General features: G+C 32.5%; 1 protein-coding gene across 7 annotated transcripts in view; it reads right to left on the minus strand.

Annotated features, from left to right (window-relative positions):
* The window catches only part of LOC138324917 (3'-5' exoribonuclease HELZ2-like), a 37,887-nt gene extending 22,161 nt beyond the window's left edge, over positions 1-15,726 (minus strand). The window contains exons 1-12 of one of the 7 annotated variants that reach the window (XM_069270159.1): positions 15,596-15,726; positions 12,930-13,015; positions 4,719-4,767; positions 3,996-4,324; positions 3,692-3,757; positions 3,493-3,576; positions 2,738-3,070; positions 1,985-2,341; positions 1,624-1,689; positions 1,425-1,508; positions 664-996; positions 42-252 (exon numbers count right to left, since the gene is read on the minus strand). In XM_069270159.1, coding sequence (XP_069126260.1) covers positions 42-252; positions 664-996; positions 1,425-1,508; positions 1,624-1,689; positions 1,985-2,341; positions 2,738-3,070; positions 3,493-3,576; positions 3,692-3,757; positions 3,996-4,324; positions 4,719-4,767; positions 12,930-13,015; positions 15,596-15,641 — 2,044 coding nt within the window. In that variant the 5' untranslated portion in view covers positions 15,642-15,726. Of the gene's footprint in view, positions 1-41; positions 253-663; positions 997-1,424; positions 1,509-1,623; positions 1,690-1,984; positions 2,419-2,737; positions 3,071-3,492; positions 3,577-3,691; positions 3,758-3,995; positions 4,325-4,685; positions 4,768-12,929; positions 13,016-15,595 lie in introns of those variants that run through there. The other 6 variants (XM_069270158.1, XM_069270160.1, XM_069270162.1 and 3 more) reach the window with 6 other exon arrangements.
* Between the last annotated feature and the right edge of the window lie 963 nt (positions 15,727-16,689).

Here is a 16,689-nt window from a genome sequence, read left to right on the forward strand (position 1 = left end):
AACCTTTGGTAAGACTTTACAATCCCCTTTAGGCATGGCACCTGTTCCCAGCCGTTCAGATGATGTTGCAATAGGCTTCTCCAAGTCCACATCGTCCTGACTGGGAATCATCGGTGCGGCTTCAGTGGCATTCTCCTCGGATGATACCCCGACAGGTTTCTCAAAGTCCACGTCGTCCTGACAAGGAACCATCGGCTTGACTTCACATAGATCCTTATGGATAGCGTCAGATGATAGAGTAGACCCTGTAGGCTTTTCGAATGGAAATAGGACATTGAATGTCGGCCATGTTAGTTCACGAGTCAGAAAATTAAGAACCATGTGCACCTCTGGGCCGTGATTAATACAGTTTGTAAAGTTTTTGAAAGATCCGTGCAATGATGTTTGAGAAATATGTCGGACAACAATTAATGGTACCCTTTCAATTAACAGTAATTAAAACATCAGTCATCATCTTTAAAGATCTGCTAACAAAATCAGAAAAAAAACTTTATTTAATTGTTTGATCATTTCTTTTATCTAAAATAAACATTTACTGTTTAATGTGTCTCAGTTTGACCGTTTGTAGTCATTTAAATAACGTTTTATTACTTAACTTTTTCATTGTCAATACAAGCAGCTATTGTTATTTTGACATCTGTGTATTCACCCTGTTCTAATTACCTGTGACTGTAACGCCTCCGCTATATCTGATTCCTTTGACCTATCTTCAGTAGCATGTCCTTCAACTAGTGCACCATCAGATGTCCCCACAACCTCCTGAATGGAAACCTTTGGTAAGACTTTACAATCCTCTTTAGGCTTGCCACCAGTAACAAACCCTTCAGATGATGCCCCGACAGGTTTCTCCGGGTCCATATCGTCCTGACTCGGTACCATCGGTACGGCTTCAGTAACAATCCCTTCGGATGATGCCCCGACAGACTTCTTCAAGTCCACATCGATTTTACAAAGATCCTTGGGGATAGTGTCAGACACTGGAGTAGACGACATATCCTTTTTTGAAAGGAAACAAGACATGGAATATTTACCACACTGTAGTGTCCACTGTATGGATACATTAGAAATAAACTAAAAGAACAAAACCTGATTCCATATTCCATGACAATAATGAATTTCAGCGTCTGAAATTGTGAACAAATGTACATTCAAAGCAATGAAGAAACATTATAACACCACAAGATCTATTTTACCCATGCGTCCGTCTTAGCTTTACATCACTGAAGTACAGATAAGTGATTATCATATCCATTACCCTGTCTTTAGTTCTACACCATTGAAGTACATAGAAGTGCTAAATCTTATTCGTGACGTGACTCCATCTTTAGTTCTACACCATTGACTTACAGGGAAATTATGCATCATACCTGTGATTCAATCTTTAGTTCTACATCATTGAAATACAGGGTAATTATGTATCTTACCTGTGGTTCAGTCTTTGGCACTACCTTTGCTTTCCTTTTCTTTCTTTTTGATTTCTTTTTCTTGTGTTTAATACCAGGTTCATCCTAGAAAATAAATCATGCTTCAATTATGATACAAGTATTCACCAGACTAACTACAATACAAGTATCTATAAGACTAACTGCGATACAAATATCCGCCAGATTAACGTGTACTTACTGGTCTGCCAGTCTTCTGTTGTTCTTCTTTACTACATTTGGTATCGTCAGCCATCAACGCCGTCTCCTAAACAAAGGTTAGTCACGATTCAAATGTTTTAACACGATACTAGGTATTAAAAGAGGACTAGACAACATACACACATAAACAAACCAGGAATATATTATTCTTTATAGATAGATCTATATGAATCCAGAACTGCAAACGCCACTTGATTTCATTTCATCTCTTTTTTTTCATTCTGTGTTGAATGTGTCCGTATATAGCCATTCAAACAAAGTTGTAATAATTAACTTCTTCATTGTCAATATATGTTACTAATGTCATTTTGATATCGGTTTATTCAGCCTGCTCTAATTACCTGTGACTGTAACGCCTCCGCTATATCTGATTCCTTTGACCTATCTTCAGTAGCATGTCCTTCAGCTAGTGTACCATCAGATGTCCCCACATCCTCCTGGCTGTGAACCTTTGGTAAGACTTTACAATCCCCTTTAGGCATGGCACCTGTTCCCAGCCGTTCAGATGATGTCGCAATAGGCTTCTCCAAGTCCACATCGTCCTGACTGGGAATCATCGGTACAGCTTCAGTGGCACTCTCTTCGGATGATACCCCGACAGGTTTCTCCAAGTCCACGTCGTCCTGACAAGGAACCATCGGCTTGACTTCACATAGATCCTTAGGGATGACGTCAGATGCTAGAGTAGACCCCGTAGGCTTTTCGAATGGAAATAGGACATTGAATGTCGGCCATGTTAGTTCACGAGTCAGAAAATTAAGGGCCATGTGCACCTCTGGGCCATGATAATTAAAGTTTGTAAAGTTTTAGAAAGATACGTGCAGTGATGTTTGAGAAATATGTCGGACAACACAAATAACTAGTAATAAAAACAGCAGTAATCATCTTTAAAGATCTGCTAACAAAATCAGTAAAAAAAATTTATTTAATTGTTTGATCATTTCTTTTATCTAAAATAAACATTTACTGTTTTATGTGTCTCAGTTTGACCGTTTGTAGTCATTTAAATAACGTTTTATGACTTAACTTTTTCATTGTCAATACAAGCAGCTAATGTAATTTTGACATCGGTGTATTCACCCTGTGCTAATTACCTGTGACTGTAACGCCTCTGCTATATCTGATTCCTTTGACCTATCTTCAGTAGCATGTCCTTCAACTAGTGCACCATCAGATGTCCCCACAACCTCCTGAATGGAAACCTTTGGTAAGACTTTACAATCCTCTTTAGGCTTGCCACCAGTAACAAACCCTTCAGATGATGCCCCGACAGGTTTCTCCGGGTCCAGATCGTCCTGACTCGGCACCATCGGTACGGCTTCAGTAACAATCCCTTCGGATGATGCCCCGACAGACTTCTTCAAGTCCACATCGATTTTACAAAGATCCTTGGCGATAGTGTCAGACACTGGAGTAGACCACATATCCTTTTTGAAAGGAAACAAGACATGGAATATTTACCACACTGTAGTGTCCACTGTATGGATACATTAGAAATAAACTAAAAGAACAAAACCTAATTCCATATTCCATGACAATAATGAATTTCAGTGTCTGAAATTGTGCACAAATGTACATTCAAAGCAATGAAGAAACATTATAACACCACAAGATCTATTTTACCCATGCGTCCGTCTTAGCTTTACATCACTGAAGTACAGATAAGTGATTATCATATCCATTACCCTGTCTTTAGATCTACACCATTGAAGTACATAGAAGTGCTAAATCTTATTCGTGACTCCATCTTTAGTTCTACACCATTGACTTACAGGGAAATTATGCATCATACCTGTGATTCAATCTTTAGTTCTACATCATTGAAATACAGGGTAATTATGTATCTTACCTGTGGTTCAGTCTTTGGCACTACCTTTGCTTTCTTTTTCTTTCTTTTTGATTTCTTTTTCTTGTGTTTAATATCAGGTTCATCCTAGAAAATAAATCATGCTTCAATTATGATACAAGTATTCACCAGACTAACTACAATAAGAGTATCTATAAGACTAACTGCGATACAAATATCCGCCAGATTAACGTGTACTTACAGGTTCGCCAGTCTTCTGTTGTTCTTCTTTACTACATTTGGTATCGTCAGCCATCAACGCCGTCTCCTAAACAAAGGTTAGTCACGATTCAAATGTTTTAACACGATGCAAGGTACTAAAAGAAGACAAGACAAGATACACATTCATACATTGTCCACTTGAATTATTTTCATCAATGTTTTTCTTCTCTTTGTGATTAATGTGTCTAAGTTTGCCAGTATAAAGTCATTCAAACAAAACTTCTTTTCATAGTCAATATTAGTAACCAAACCTGAAATCAGTTTATTCACATTGTGCCAATTACCTGTGACTGTAACGCCTCTGCTATATCTGATTCCATTGGCGTATCTTCAGTAGTATGTCCTATATAGGATTTCCCCTTGTCTTTCTGACAGGGAACCGTCGGCTCAGCGTCAGTAGCAAACCCTTGAGATGATGTCCTAACATGCTTCTGCAAGTCCACATCGTCCTTACTGGGAACCTTTGGTAAGACTTTACAATACTCTTTAGGCCTGGCTCCAGTTACAAGCGATTCAAATGATGTCTCGACAGGTTTCTGCGAGTTATCATCGTTCTGACAGAGCAACATCGGTACGGCTTCAGTAGCAATCCTTTTGGATGTTGTCTTGCTAGCTGTAGGAAAACGATGTCTTTTCAAGATTATTTTGTGATAAATCTTCCAAGCATATTTTCAAAATAAAGCTTTGTTTTACTGAAAAGTTTAAATATCACTTATGTTCCATTATTCGATAGTACATCCCCATCAGTGTAAAAAATCCATATGATATCCATACTCACTTCTCCGTTTCGCCTAAATATGGAACAAAATGTTCATACTAACATACATTGCGTAATAATTCTCGCAATTAGTGCAAAACTATAAATATTTGGAAAGCCTTTTACTTCATCTTCACATTTCTCCATTAACAGACCGTCATAGCTTGCTTAAAAATTCTAAGCTTGTCGTCTAGTTTAGTAATAATTCTATAATTACTTTCAGAAAAGTGTCGATGTTTTGTAGATTTACCTTGGGTATTTCTCTTCCCTGTCTTCACACAGTCAGCAAAACTCATCACCTAGCATGGAATCAAACGTGGTGTTCTCAAAAATATCATAATTTCTAAATTTTGTGGCAACACATTTTTATCTTATTTCATTTATTTTACTTTTTCAGACCCAAATCGCTGATATATACTTACAAAAAGCTGGATTTTATATAAATATTTGAAGTACATTTAGGTGCTATAGAAATACCATACCGGTGACTCCGCATTTTGCTCCAAAACTGCTCTCTCTTTCATTTTTTTCGATTTCTTTTTGTGTTTTGAAATGACAGACACGTTCTTTAAAGTTATATGTGCCGTAACTGGGCATTAATTTTGGCATGCTATTGTTTCATCATTTATTTATTAAAAACCATAAGGTTTGATGAATAAAGCTGTAAAAACCATTCAAATGGCTTCAGATGACTTATAAACATTAGTTATAACACAGAAATTTTGTACTGAAAAATTGTTGTTTTTATGCCTTAAATATGTTTAAATGAAAACATACCTGCAGAAGTCACTTTATAATTAATAAAAACATTGTAAAAATGTGTAATGAAATTGTAGACCACAAATTGGCTTTATGGTCTCACCGTATGTACTCATTTCACTTCACTATTGATGCAAATCAATGATTTTTGGCAATACTGCCAAAAATCATTTTCAGCTCTTGTTTGTACACGTAAAATTAAAACCTATGCATTGAAAGCACTGTAATTTTCAAAACGTTGGTAATTTTTGGTGATGAATAACATATTAAAAGCTCATCTTGATTCGTGAGTATGGAAAATACGGCACATGTAACTTTAAAAGAAATAATTCAGCGTGTAATTACTTTATTTTAATCATACTGAATGTTACTTTCTGATTTTTTTTAAAATACCTGTATTTTTCTTGAAAAAGCATGCATATATTTATATATATATTACATCTGTTAAACAAAAGATATGTACACCTATATGATATCATCGAATATTTTATATTTACGGGGCGGATTACCTAATACAAATATCAGTTTATTTTTCATTAACAGAACATGTTTTTAATTAAAAGAAAAATCTACTAATTTCAATGCCCTATCACTTTAGAAAACAAAAAGATAGGTTCCTTTTTCTCGAAACTTTGAAAGGAGAAACAAGACAAACATGGTTACTTTAAAAGAGTGAAGAATATTGATCTATGGCAGTTTTTTGGAGTATGAGAAAAGTTCCGCCTTAAAGCTATTTTAGGCTATGTGGGTATTATGGAACATGATTTATGTTATTGTTATGTTATGATGACGGTATTTTACTTACTTATAATATGATTTTATGTTATTGTTCTGTTATGATGACGGTATTTTACTTACTTATGATATGATGTTATGTTATTGTTCTGTTATGATGACGCTATTTTACTTACTTATGATATGATGTTATGTTATTGTTCTGTTATGATGACGGTATTTTACTTACTTATGATACGATGTTATGTTATTGTTCTGTTATGATGACGGTATTTTACTTACTTATGATATGATGTTATGTTATTGTTCTGTTATGATGACGGTATTTTACTGACATAGGTTACGATGTTATGTTATTGTTCTGTTATGATGACGCTATTTTACTTACTTATGATATGATGTTATGTTATTGTTCTGTTATGATGACGGTATTTTACTTACTTATGATATGATGTTATGTTATTGTTCTGTTATGATGACGGTATTTTACTTACTTATGATATGATGTTATGTTATTGTTCTGTTATGATGACGCTATTTTACTGACTTGGATTACCATAATGTAATGTTATTGTTCTGTTATGGTGACGGTATTTTACTTTCTAATGATATGATGTTATGTTATTGTTCTGTTATGGTGACGGTATTTTACTTTCTTATGATACGATGTTATGTTATTTTTACTGTTATTATGACGGCATTCTACTTACTTATGTTTCATGTTATGTTATTGTTCTGTTATGATGACGCTATTTTACTTACTTATGTTATAATGTTATGTTATTGTTCTGTTATGATGACCCTGTTTTACTTACTTATGATATGATGTTATTTTATTGTTCTGTTATGATGGCGGTATTTTACTTACTTATGATATGATGTTATTTTATTGTTCTGTTATGATGGCGGTATTTTACTTACTTATGATACGATGTTATGTTATTTTTACTGTTATTATGACGGCATTCTACTTACTTATGTTTCATGTTATGTTATTGTTCTGTTATGATGACGGTTTTAACTTACTTATGAAACGATGTTATGTTATTGTTCCGTTATGATGACGCTATTTTACTTACTTATGAAACGATGTTATGTTAATGTTTTGTTATGATGACGGTATTTTACTTACTTATGATATGATGTTATGTTATTGTTCTGTTATGATGACGGTATTTTACTTACTTATGATATGATGTTATGTTATTGTTCTGTTATGATGACGCTATTTTACTTACATATGATACGATGCTATGTTATTGTTCTGATATGATGACGGTATTTTACTTACTTATGATATGATGTAATGTTATTTTTCTGTTATGATAGCTGTATTTTACTTACTTATGATATGATGTTATGTTATTGTTCTGTTATGATGACGCTATTTTACTTACTTATGATACGATGCTATGTTATTGTTCTGATATGATGACGGTATTTTACTTACTTATGATATGATTATTATGTTATTGTTCTGTTATGTTGACGGTATTTTACTTACTTATAATATAATGTTATGTTATTGTTCTGTTTGATGACGGTATTTTACTTACTTATGATATTGATATTATGTTATTGTTCTGTTATGATGACGCTATTTTACTTACTTATGATATGATGTTATGTTATTGTTCTGTTATGATGACGGTATTTTACTTACTTATGATATGATGTTATGTTATTGTTCTGTTATGATGACGGTATTTTACTTACTTATGATACGATGTTATGTTATTGTTCTGTTATGATGACGCTATTTTACTTACTTATTAATATGATATTATGTTATTGTTCTGTTATGATGACGCTATTTTACTTACTTATGATATGATATTATGTTATTGTTCTGTTATGATGACGGTATTTTACTTACTTATGATACGATGTTATGTTATTGTTCTGTTATGATGACGCTATTTTACTTACTTATGATATAATGTTATGTTATTGTTTTGTTATGATGACGCTATTTTACTTACTTATGATATGATGTTATGTTATTGTTCTGTTATGATGACGGTATTTTACTTACTTATGATATGATGTTATGTTATTGTTCTGTTATGATGACGGTATTTTACTTACTTATGATACGATGTTATGTTATTGTTCTGTTATGATGACGCTATTTTACTTACTTATGATACGATGTTATGTTATTGTTCTGTTATGATGACGGTATTTTACTTACTTATGATACGATGTTATGTTATTGTTCTGTTATGATGACGGTATTTTACTTACTTATGATATGATGTTATGTTATTGTTCTGTTATGATGACGGTATTTTACTTACTTATGATATGATGTTATGTTATTGTTCTGTTATGATGACGGTATTTTACTTACTTATGATATGATGTTATGTTATTGTTCTGTTATGATGACGGTATTTTACTTACTTATGATATGATGTTATGTTATTGTTCTGTTATGATGACGGTATTTTACTTACTTATGATATGATGTTATGTTATTGTTCTGTTATGATGACGATATTTTACTTACTTATGAAACGATGTTATGTTATTGTTCTGTTATGATGGCTGTATTTTACTGACATAGGTTACGATGTTATGTTATTGTTCTGTTATGATGACGCTATTTTACTTACTTATGATATGATGTTGTTATGATGACGCTATTTTACTTACTTATGATATGATGTTATGTTATTGTTCTGTTATGATGGCTGTATTTTACTTACTTATGATATGATGTTATGTTATTGTTCTGTTATGATGACGCTATTTTACTTACTTATGATATGATGTTATGTTATTGTTCTGTTATGATGACGCTATTTTACTTTCTTATGATATGATGTTATGTTATTGTTCTGTTATGATGACGCTATTTTACTTACTTATGATACGATGTTTCTGTTACTGTTCTGTTATGATGTCGGTATTTTACTTACTTATGATATAATGTTATGTTATTGTTCTGTTTGATGACGCTATTTTACTTACTTATGATATGATGTTGTTATGATGACGGTATTTTACTTACTTATGATATGATATTATGTTATTGTTCTGTTATGATGACGGTATTTTACTTACTTATGGTATGATGTTAAGTTATTGTTCTGTTATGATGACGGTATTTTACTTACTTATGATATAATGTTATGTTATTGTTCTGTTATGATGACGCTATTTTACTTTCTTATGATATGATGTTATGTTATTGTTCTGTTATGATGACGGTATTTTACTGACATAGGTTACGATGTTATGTTATTGTTCTGTTTGATGACGGTATTTTACTTACTTACGATATGATGTTATGTTATTGTTCTGTTATGATGACGGTATTTTACTGATATGGGTTACGATGTTATGTTATTGTTCTGTTTGATGAAGGTATTTTACTTACTTATGATATGATGTTATGTTATTGTTCTGTTATGATGACGGTATTTTACTTACTTATGATATGATGTTATGTTATTGTTCTGTTATGATGACGGTATTTTACTGACATAGGTTACGATGTTATGTTATTGTTTCTGTTTGTTGACGGTATTTTACTTACTTACGATATGATGTTATGTTATTGTTCTGTTATGATGACGGTATTTTACTGATATGGGTTACGATGTTATGTTATTGTTCTGTTTGATGACGGTATTTTACTTACTTATGATATGATGTTATGTTATTGTTCTGTTATGATGACGGTATTTTACTTACTTATGATATGATGTTATGTTATTGTTCTGTTATGATGACGGTATTTTACTTACTTAGGTTACGATGTTATGTTATTGTTCCGTTATGATGACGCTATTCTACTTACTTATGATACGATGCTATGTTATTGTTCTGTTTGATGACGGTATTTTACTTACTTACGATATGATGTTATGTTATTGTTCTGTTATGATGACGGTATTTTACTGACATAGGTTACGATGTTATGTTATTGTTCCGTTATGATGACGCTATTCTACTTACTTATGATACGATGCTATGTTATTGTTCTGTTTGATGACGGTATTTTACTTACTTACGATATGATGTTATGTTATTGTTCCGTTATGATGACGCTATTCTACTTACTTATGATACGATGTTATGTTATTGTTCTGTTTGATGACGGTATTTTACTTACTTACGATATGATGTTATGTTATTGTTCTGTTATGATGACGCTATTTTACTGATATGGGTTACGATGTTATGTTATTGTTCTGTTTGATGACGGTATTTTACTTACTTACGATATGATGTTATGTTATTGTTCTGTTATGATGACGGTATTTTACTGATATGGGTTACGATGTTATGTTATTGTTCTGTTTGATGACGGTATTTTACTTACTTATGATATGATGTTATGTTATTGTTCTGTTATGATGACGCTATTTTACTGATATGGGTTACGATGTTATGTTATTGTTCTGTTATGATGGCGGTATTTTACTTACTTATGTTATGATTTTATGTTATTGTTCTGTTATGATGACGGTATTTTACTGACTTGGATTACCATAATGTTATGTTATTGTTCTGTTATGATGACGCTATTTTACTTACTTATGATATAATGTTATGTTATTTTTTTTTGTTATGATGACGATATTTTACTTACTTATGATATGATGTTGTTATGATGACGGTATTTTACTTTCTTATGATACGATGTTATGTTATTGTTCTGTTATGATGACGCTATTTTACTTACTTATGATATAATGTTATGTTATTTTTCTGTTATGATGACGATATTTTACTTACTTATGATATGATGTTGTTATGATGACGGTATTTTACTTTCTTATGATACGATGTTATGTTATTGTTCTGTTATGATGACGGTATTTTACTTACTTATGTTTGGTCTCCATGAAAGCTGGGTCCACGTCCCGAGACTGGGTGCACTGCTCTCATGCGGATGCACACCACTTTTGGGGGGGTGATGTGCGTCTGCTTGATATCAGTGTAGCTGAAGGCTTTCACAGTAGCTCCAATTTGAGCCAACCTGTTTGCCGTGGGTTGCATCTCGTATCCGGGGGAATGATGACGCATGTTATTGTTCTGTTTGATGACGGTATTTTACTTACTTACGATATGATGTTATGTTATTGTTCTGTTTGATGACGGTATTTTACTTACTTATGTTACAAAGTTATGTTATTGTTCTGTTATGATGACGCTATTTTACTGACATAGGTTACGATGTTATGTTATTGTTCTGTTTGATGACGGTATTTTACTTACTTATGATATGATGTTATGTTATTGTTCTGTTATGATGACGGTATTTTACTTACTTATGCTATGATGTAATGTTATTTTTCTGTTATGATGACGCTATTTTACTTACTGATGGTATGATGTTATGTTATTGTTCTGTTATGATGACGGTATTTTACTTACTTATGATATGATGTAATGTTATTTTTCTGTTATGATAGCTGTATTTTACTTACTTATGTTATGATTTTATGTTATTGTTCTGTTATGATGACGCTATTTTACTGATGCTTGGATTACCATAATGTTATGTTATTGTTCTGTTATGATGACGCTATTTTACTTACTTATGTTTCATGTTATGTTATTGTTCTGTTATGATGACGCTATTTTACTTACTTATGATATAATGTTATGTTATTTTTTTGTTATGATGACGATATTTTACTTACTTATGATATGATGTTGTTATGATGACGGTATTTTACTTTCTTATGATACGATGTTATGTTATTGTTCTGTTATGATGACGCTATTTTACTTACTTATGATATAATGTTATGTTATTTTTCTGTTATGATGACGCTATTTTACTTACTTATGATATAATGTTATGTTATTTTTTTGTTATGATGACGATATTTTACTTACTTATGATATGATGTTGTTATGATGACGGTATTTTACTTTCTTATGATACGATGTTATGTTATTGTTCTGTTATGATGACGCTATTTTACTTACTTATGATATAATGTTATGTTATTTTTCTGTTATGATGACGATATTTTACTTACTTATGATATGATGTTGTTATGATGACGGTATTTTACTTTCTTATGATATGATGTTATGTTATTGTTCTGTTATGATGACGGTATTTTACTTACTTATGTTTGGTCTCCATGAAAGCTGGGTCCACGTCCCGAGACTGGGTGCACTGCTCTCATGCGGATGCACACCACTTTTGGGGGTGTGATGTGCGTCTGCTTGATATCAGTGTAGCTGAAGGCTTTCACAGTAGCTCCAATTTGAGCCAACCTGTTTGCCGTGGGTTGCATCTCGTATCCGGGGGAATGATGACGCATGTTATTGTTCTGTTTGATGACGGTATTTTACTTACTTACGATATGATGTTATGTTATTGTTCTGTTTGATGACGGTATTTTACTTACTTATGTTACAAAGTTATGTTATTGTTCTGTTATGATGACGGTATTTTACTGACATAGGTTACGATGTTATGTTATTGTTCTGTCGTGATGACGCTATTTTACTTACTTATGATATTATGTTATGTTATTGTTCTGTTATGATGATGGTATTTTACTTATTTATGATATGATGTTATGGTATTTTTCTGTTATGATGACGGTATTTTACTTTCTTATGATATGATGTTTTATTATTGTTCTGTTATGATGACGCTATTTTCCTGACATAGATTTCCATGGTGTTTTGATTAGGACTGATAGTGATGTTGTTTTAAGATCTATAATTCATAGATATTAATTCTCAAATCTCGTGCTTATTTTAAAATGTTGAATATTTTCTTTCCTCTGGTATGTAACTTAGGATTTGTTATTTTAATTGTATTGTTTTGTGATGTACGTGATTTCGGTTTTACGTCTACAATTTTCGATACATTGATTATGTTTAAAATGTGTGTTTGATGTTATGTGTACATTTAAGTTATTTTTAAGGTTAATCTTACATTGCTATTGTGTATCAAGTTTACCTGTTATTTATTATTATTTACCTGTTTGTCCTCCTCAGCCTTCTGTTCCCCTTCACCAAGCTCTTCCATCACGTGGGTAGCTATACTAGTATCTGGGGTTATTTCCTATAACAATACAAAGCAACGTCGCAGAAATCCAGTTAGAGTTAGTACTAGTAATATACAAGTAATATATAATAATCGAAGGAATCCAGGTACACTTAGTACCGTAATAGATGAAAGCATATTACAATTATAACGAACTGTCTAATATCTTTGACGGCCATCAGTCTTATTGAAATAAAACAACACTCCAACAGCTATGAACCGTGTCAATAGTTAAGGTAATGCGGATATTTATCTCAGAGTTTTTTTTGTTGTTTTTTAAAGAATGCCATTTAACATTAAAGCACTAAGCAAACAGCCACTAATTATTTACAAAATATATACAAGTTCAGGTCCTGTTAGAATTTGGTTACAATTTAATAAGTTAACAATAAAGTTCCTTTGTTTTAAAAATTCGATACAAACATTTCACATTTTCCTTTCTGAAACCCCCAAAATATTCATTTTAAACAAGAGATCCCAGAGGGATCTTGGCGCCGCCCAAAGTATGATCTACATCTGACCATGGAAAAATGGATCTTTTCTCTGCTTTTCAAACTTTTACTACATCCTACATACAAAATTTGAGACAAATCGCTTCAGTACTTTCTGAGATATAGCAGAAACAAACTTCAGTTATCAAAATTCAAAATATCCGCCATCTTGTTCACCTAACGGTCCGAAAATTTGAATTTGAGACAGATCCGTCAGTACTTTCTGAAAAATAGCGGTAACAAACTTCAATGGGAATAATTCACGTACCACCTGATACGCGATAACTTTTGTGCGGTACTAGTATCTCCAATGGCGATGGAACGTAACTCTTTGTTATCTTCGCGTTGAAACAACGTTAGCTCAGGACGTCATCGTACAACGTCATTCCATCACCAATAGATAGTCCCGCACAAACGTTATCGGATATCACGTGGTACGTGAATTATTCCCATTATCAAAATCCAAGATTGAGGCCTATCGGCCATCTTGTTCATCGATCAGTCCTAAATTGTAATATGCACAACTACGGCCCTAGGGAAACCTACACATATAATTTGAGACGGATTGCTTCAGTACTTTCTGAAAAATAGCGGTAACAAACTTCAACTATCAAAATCCAAGATGGCTGCCTGTCAGCAATTTTTTTCACCGATCGGTCTGAAAATACAATTTGCACAACTAGACGTATAGGGAAACCTGCACATGAAACTTGAGACAGATCCCCTATTTGGACCATATACGTATGAAATTTGAGAATAAGACCTTCAGTATTTTCTGAGAAATAGTAACCTTCAACTATCAAAATGGTAGATAGTGGCTGGTCGGCCATCTTGTATACCGATCGGTTCCAAAATACAATATGCACAACTCGGCCCTTGGGGAACCAACATGTGAAATTTGAGATAAATCTCTTTAGTACTTTCTGAGAAATAGAAATTGACTTATTCATATGTGTATACTATATATTAATTCATTTTTTTTATATTTTAAGGCTTGAGATAATTTTGAACTGTAATTGATACTAAAATATAGTCACACTGTGAAAGAATATTGGTTAAATATAATGCACATCTGCAAAGAATTTATTTAAAGTAATCGTTCATTTTAATTTGATATCTGTTGGAAACAAACTCATGACATCAAGACTTTGACCTAATTCCAAGAAACATTTATTTAATAATACTGTAGGGGCCATGTAACGGAAATCATTATTATGATGTTTTTAATCTTTTATCATATAGATTTCAATCAATAAATCCTCCTACCTGTAAAAGAATTTTGTATATTGGAACACACGCCTTTGTTCGCGTGTCTATGTGTTATAGAGATCCAGCAGTCTACGGACTACTTTATCAATATACTAACAGTGTATGTACGTCATCCGTAATTATAAACAACTACCGCTACCTGGAAGATCTAAACGTTACTACTTTCACTTTCTCTTTGCGTCCACCTAAGTGGTAAATTATTGTTCTCCAAAATCTGCACTTCATTCAAGGATTTATAAGTGAGGAGGATTCGTGACTGTCTCTTTTCATTACTAAACACACGCGAGACGCCTAATGAACCGAGAATAAAAACCGTTTTTCTCAACAAATACTTGTCTTATCGAGTCAAAACGAAACACTAATGTAAAGTTTATTAAAATATCACAAACGTTTATAACTTGATTGAAGGACAGAAGATTTAGAGGATATGTCTAAATTTTTCGTTAAAAAAATATGACGGCTCATGAAATGACAGCCCGCTTCAGAAAGTAAGACCGGTAACCCTCGCACCCGCATGCTACATGACAAGGCTGCGCCGGCGGATAATCAAAGGAAAATCAGCCGTCGACCAACCGTCACGGTCACTGCATAAACACAAAAAGCCTTCCTGCCTTGTACTACCCCATAAACCCCAGTGTGACTTATCCTTTCATATACGTCCTTGACTCATTATAGCGGTCCATTCTCTCTCTAATGTTGATAGAATTGTATTTGTATACAGAAGATAATGTAATAAGTATCAGATAGTTACAAATGTACATATGTATTACCTATATAGCAGATGAAGTTGACTAGCCATTGTCAAGTAGTTAGATTAAAACACAATACCCAACTCACCTAGTGCTATTGTTCCGTATTTCAGACGACTCCAGGTACAGTTATACATCGTCGATATTTGCGAAGCGCACCATGAGATTCAGAGCGGTATGCCATCAGCGTTCAACCCTCTGTTGAATTTATGAGGGCTACCTATATAACCACTAATCGAAAACATTATTATCTAACAAATACTTCTTATACCTGGAAATTCTAAATATATAATATTACGTCAATTAGGATTTCAGAAAATACCCGTACACATGTTGTCATTCGGTAATTATAGATAATATTTATACTAATTTACAATTGTAAATAGCATAAGACAAAATGGATTGTATGAAATGCAGAAAAATAAACAATAAAATGAATAAAAGCGTAGTACAAAACCGTATTATCTTTTATCGTATATTTTTGTTAAAATGTTAGTGATAAGCTAATAGTTATAGTCTGACTAAGCAAAAATAATGTTAATATCTTCATTCAGTTTGTAAATTAAACTAATGTCTAATATATCTATTGGCAATCGAAATCGGTGAAGTTCCATTGTTTGAATCATTGATTTCTGTATTGTATTACGCTTGAAACATTTAGATACCATATGCGCATGTGCATGAACATTTGTATAATTGTTTAAATCTTGATTAAAGGTGTTAATTAGAGTTGAGTTATCATAATAAGACCATTTTTCAGTATTGTTTGAGATACAGTTTTGTCCTTTACATGTAAATGTAGAAACAACGATGTTTTGAGCTTTTTGGCCCCCTAATCCATCGATTTTTTTAACCAAGTGATAAGAAAGTAAATTGTATATATTTGAAATAATTAGTAGTACATCCCTGATTTAATTGTAATGTAAGTTTTCTAATTTTGGATCTTTTGTTGCCATTGTAACTATCCGAAATATGCATAAATTAAGTTAATTATTTTTTTTTTGTCATTTTTGCCAAACATGTGAATAGTTTCAGTCTAAAACCAAATAGAACGCAATATCTTCAACAGCTTCATATTTACTGAGAATATTTAGGCACTTAGATACACTTTAGTAAGATGACCTAGAGCGGCCTGCCATTATTTTTTATAAAAATTTATTAAGAATTATTTTTTCAGAAAGTGTC

This window comes from Argopecten irradians, chromosome 6 (assembly GCF_041381155.1).
Source record: "Argopecten irradians isolate NY chromosome 6, Ai_NY, whole genome shotgun sequence".
Classification (NCBI taxonomy): Eukaryota; Metazoa; Mollusca; class Bivalvia; order Pectinida; family Pectinidae; genus Argopecten; species Argopecten irradians.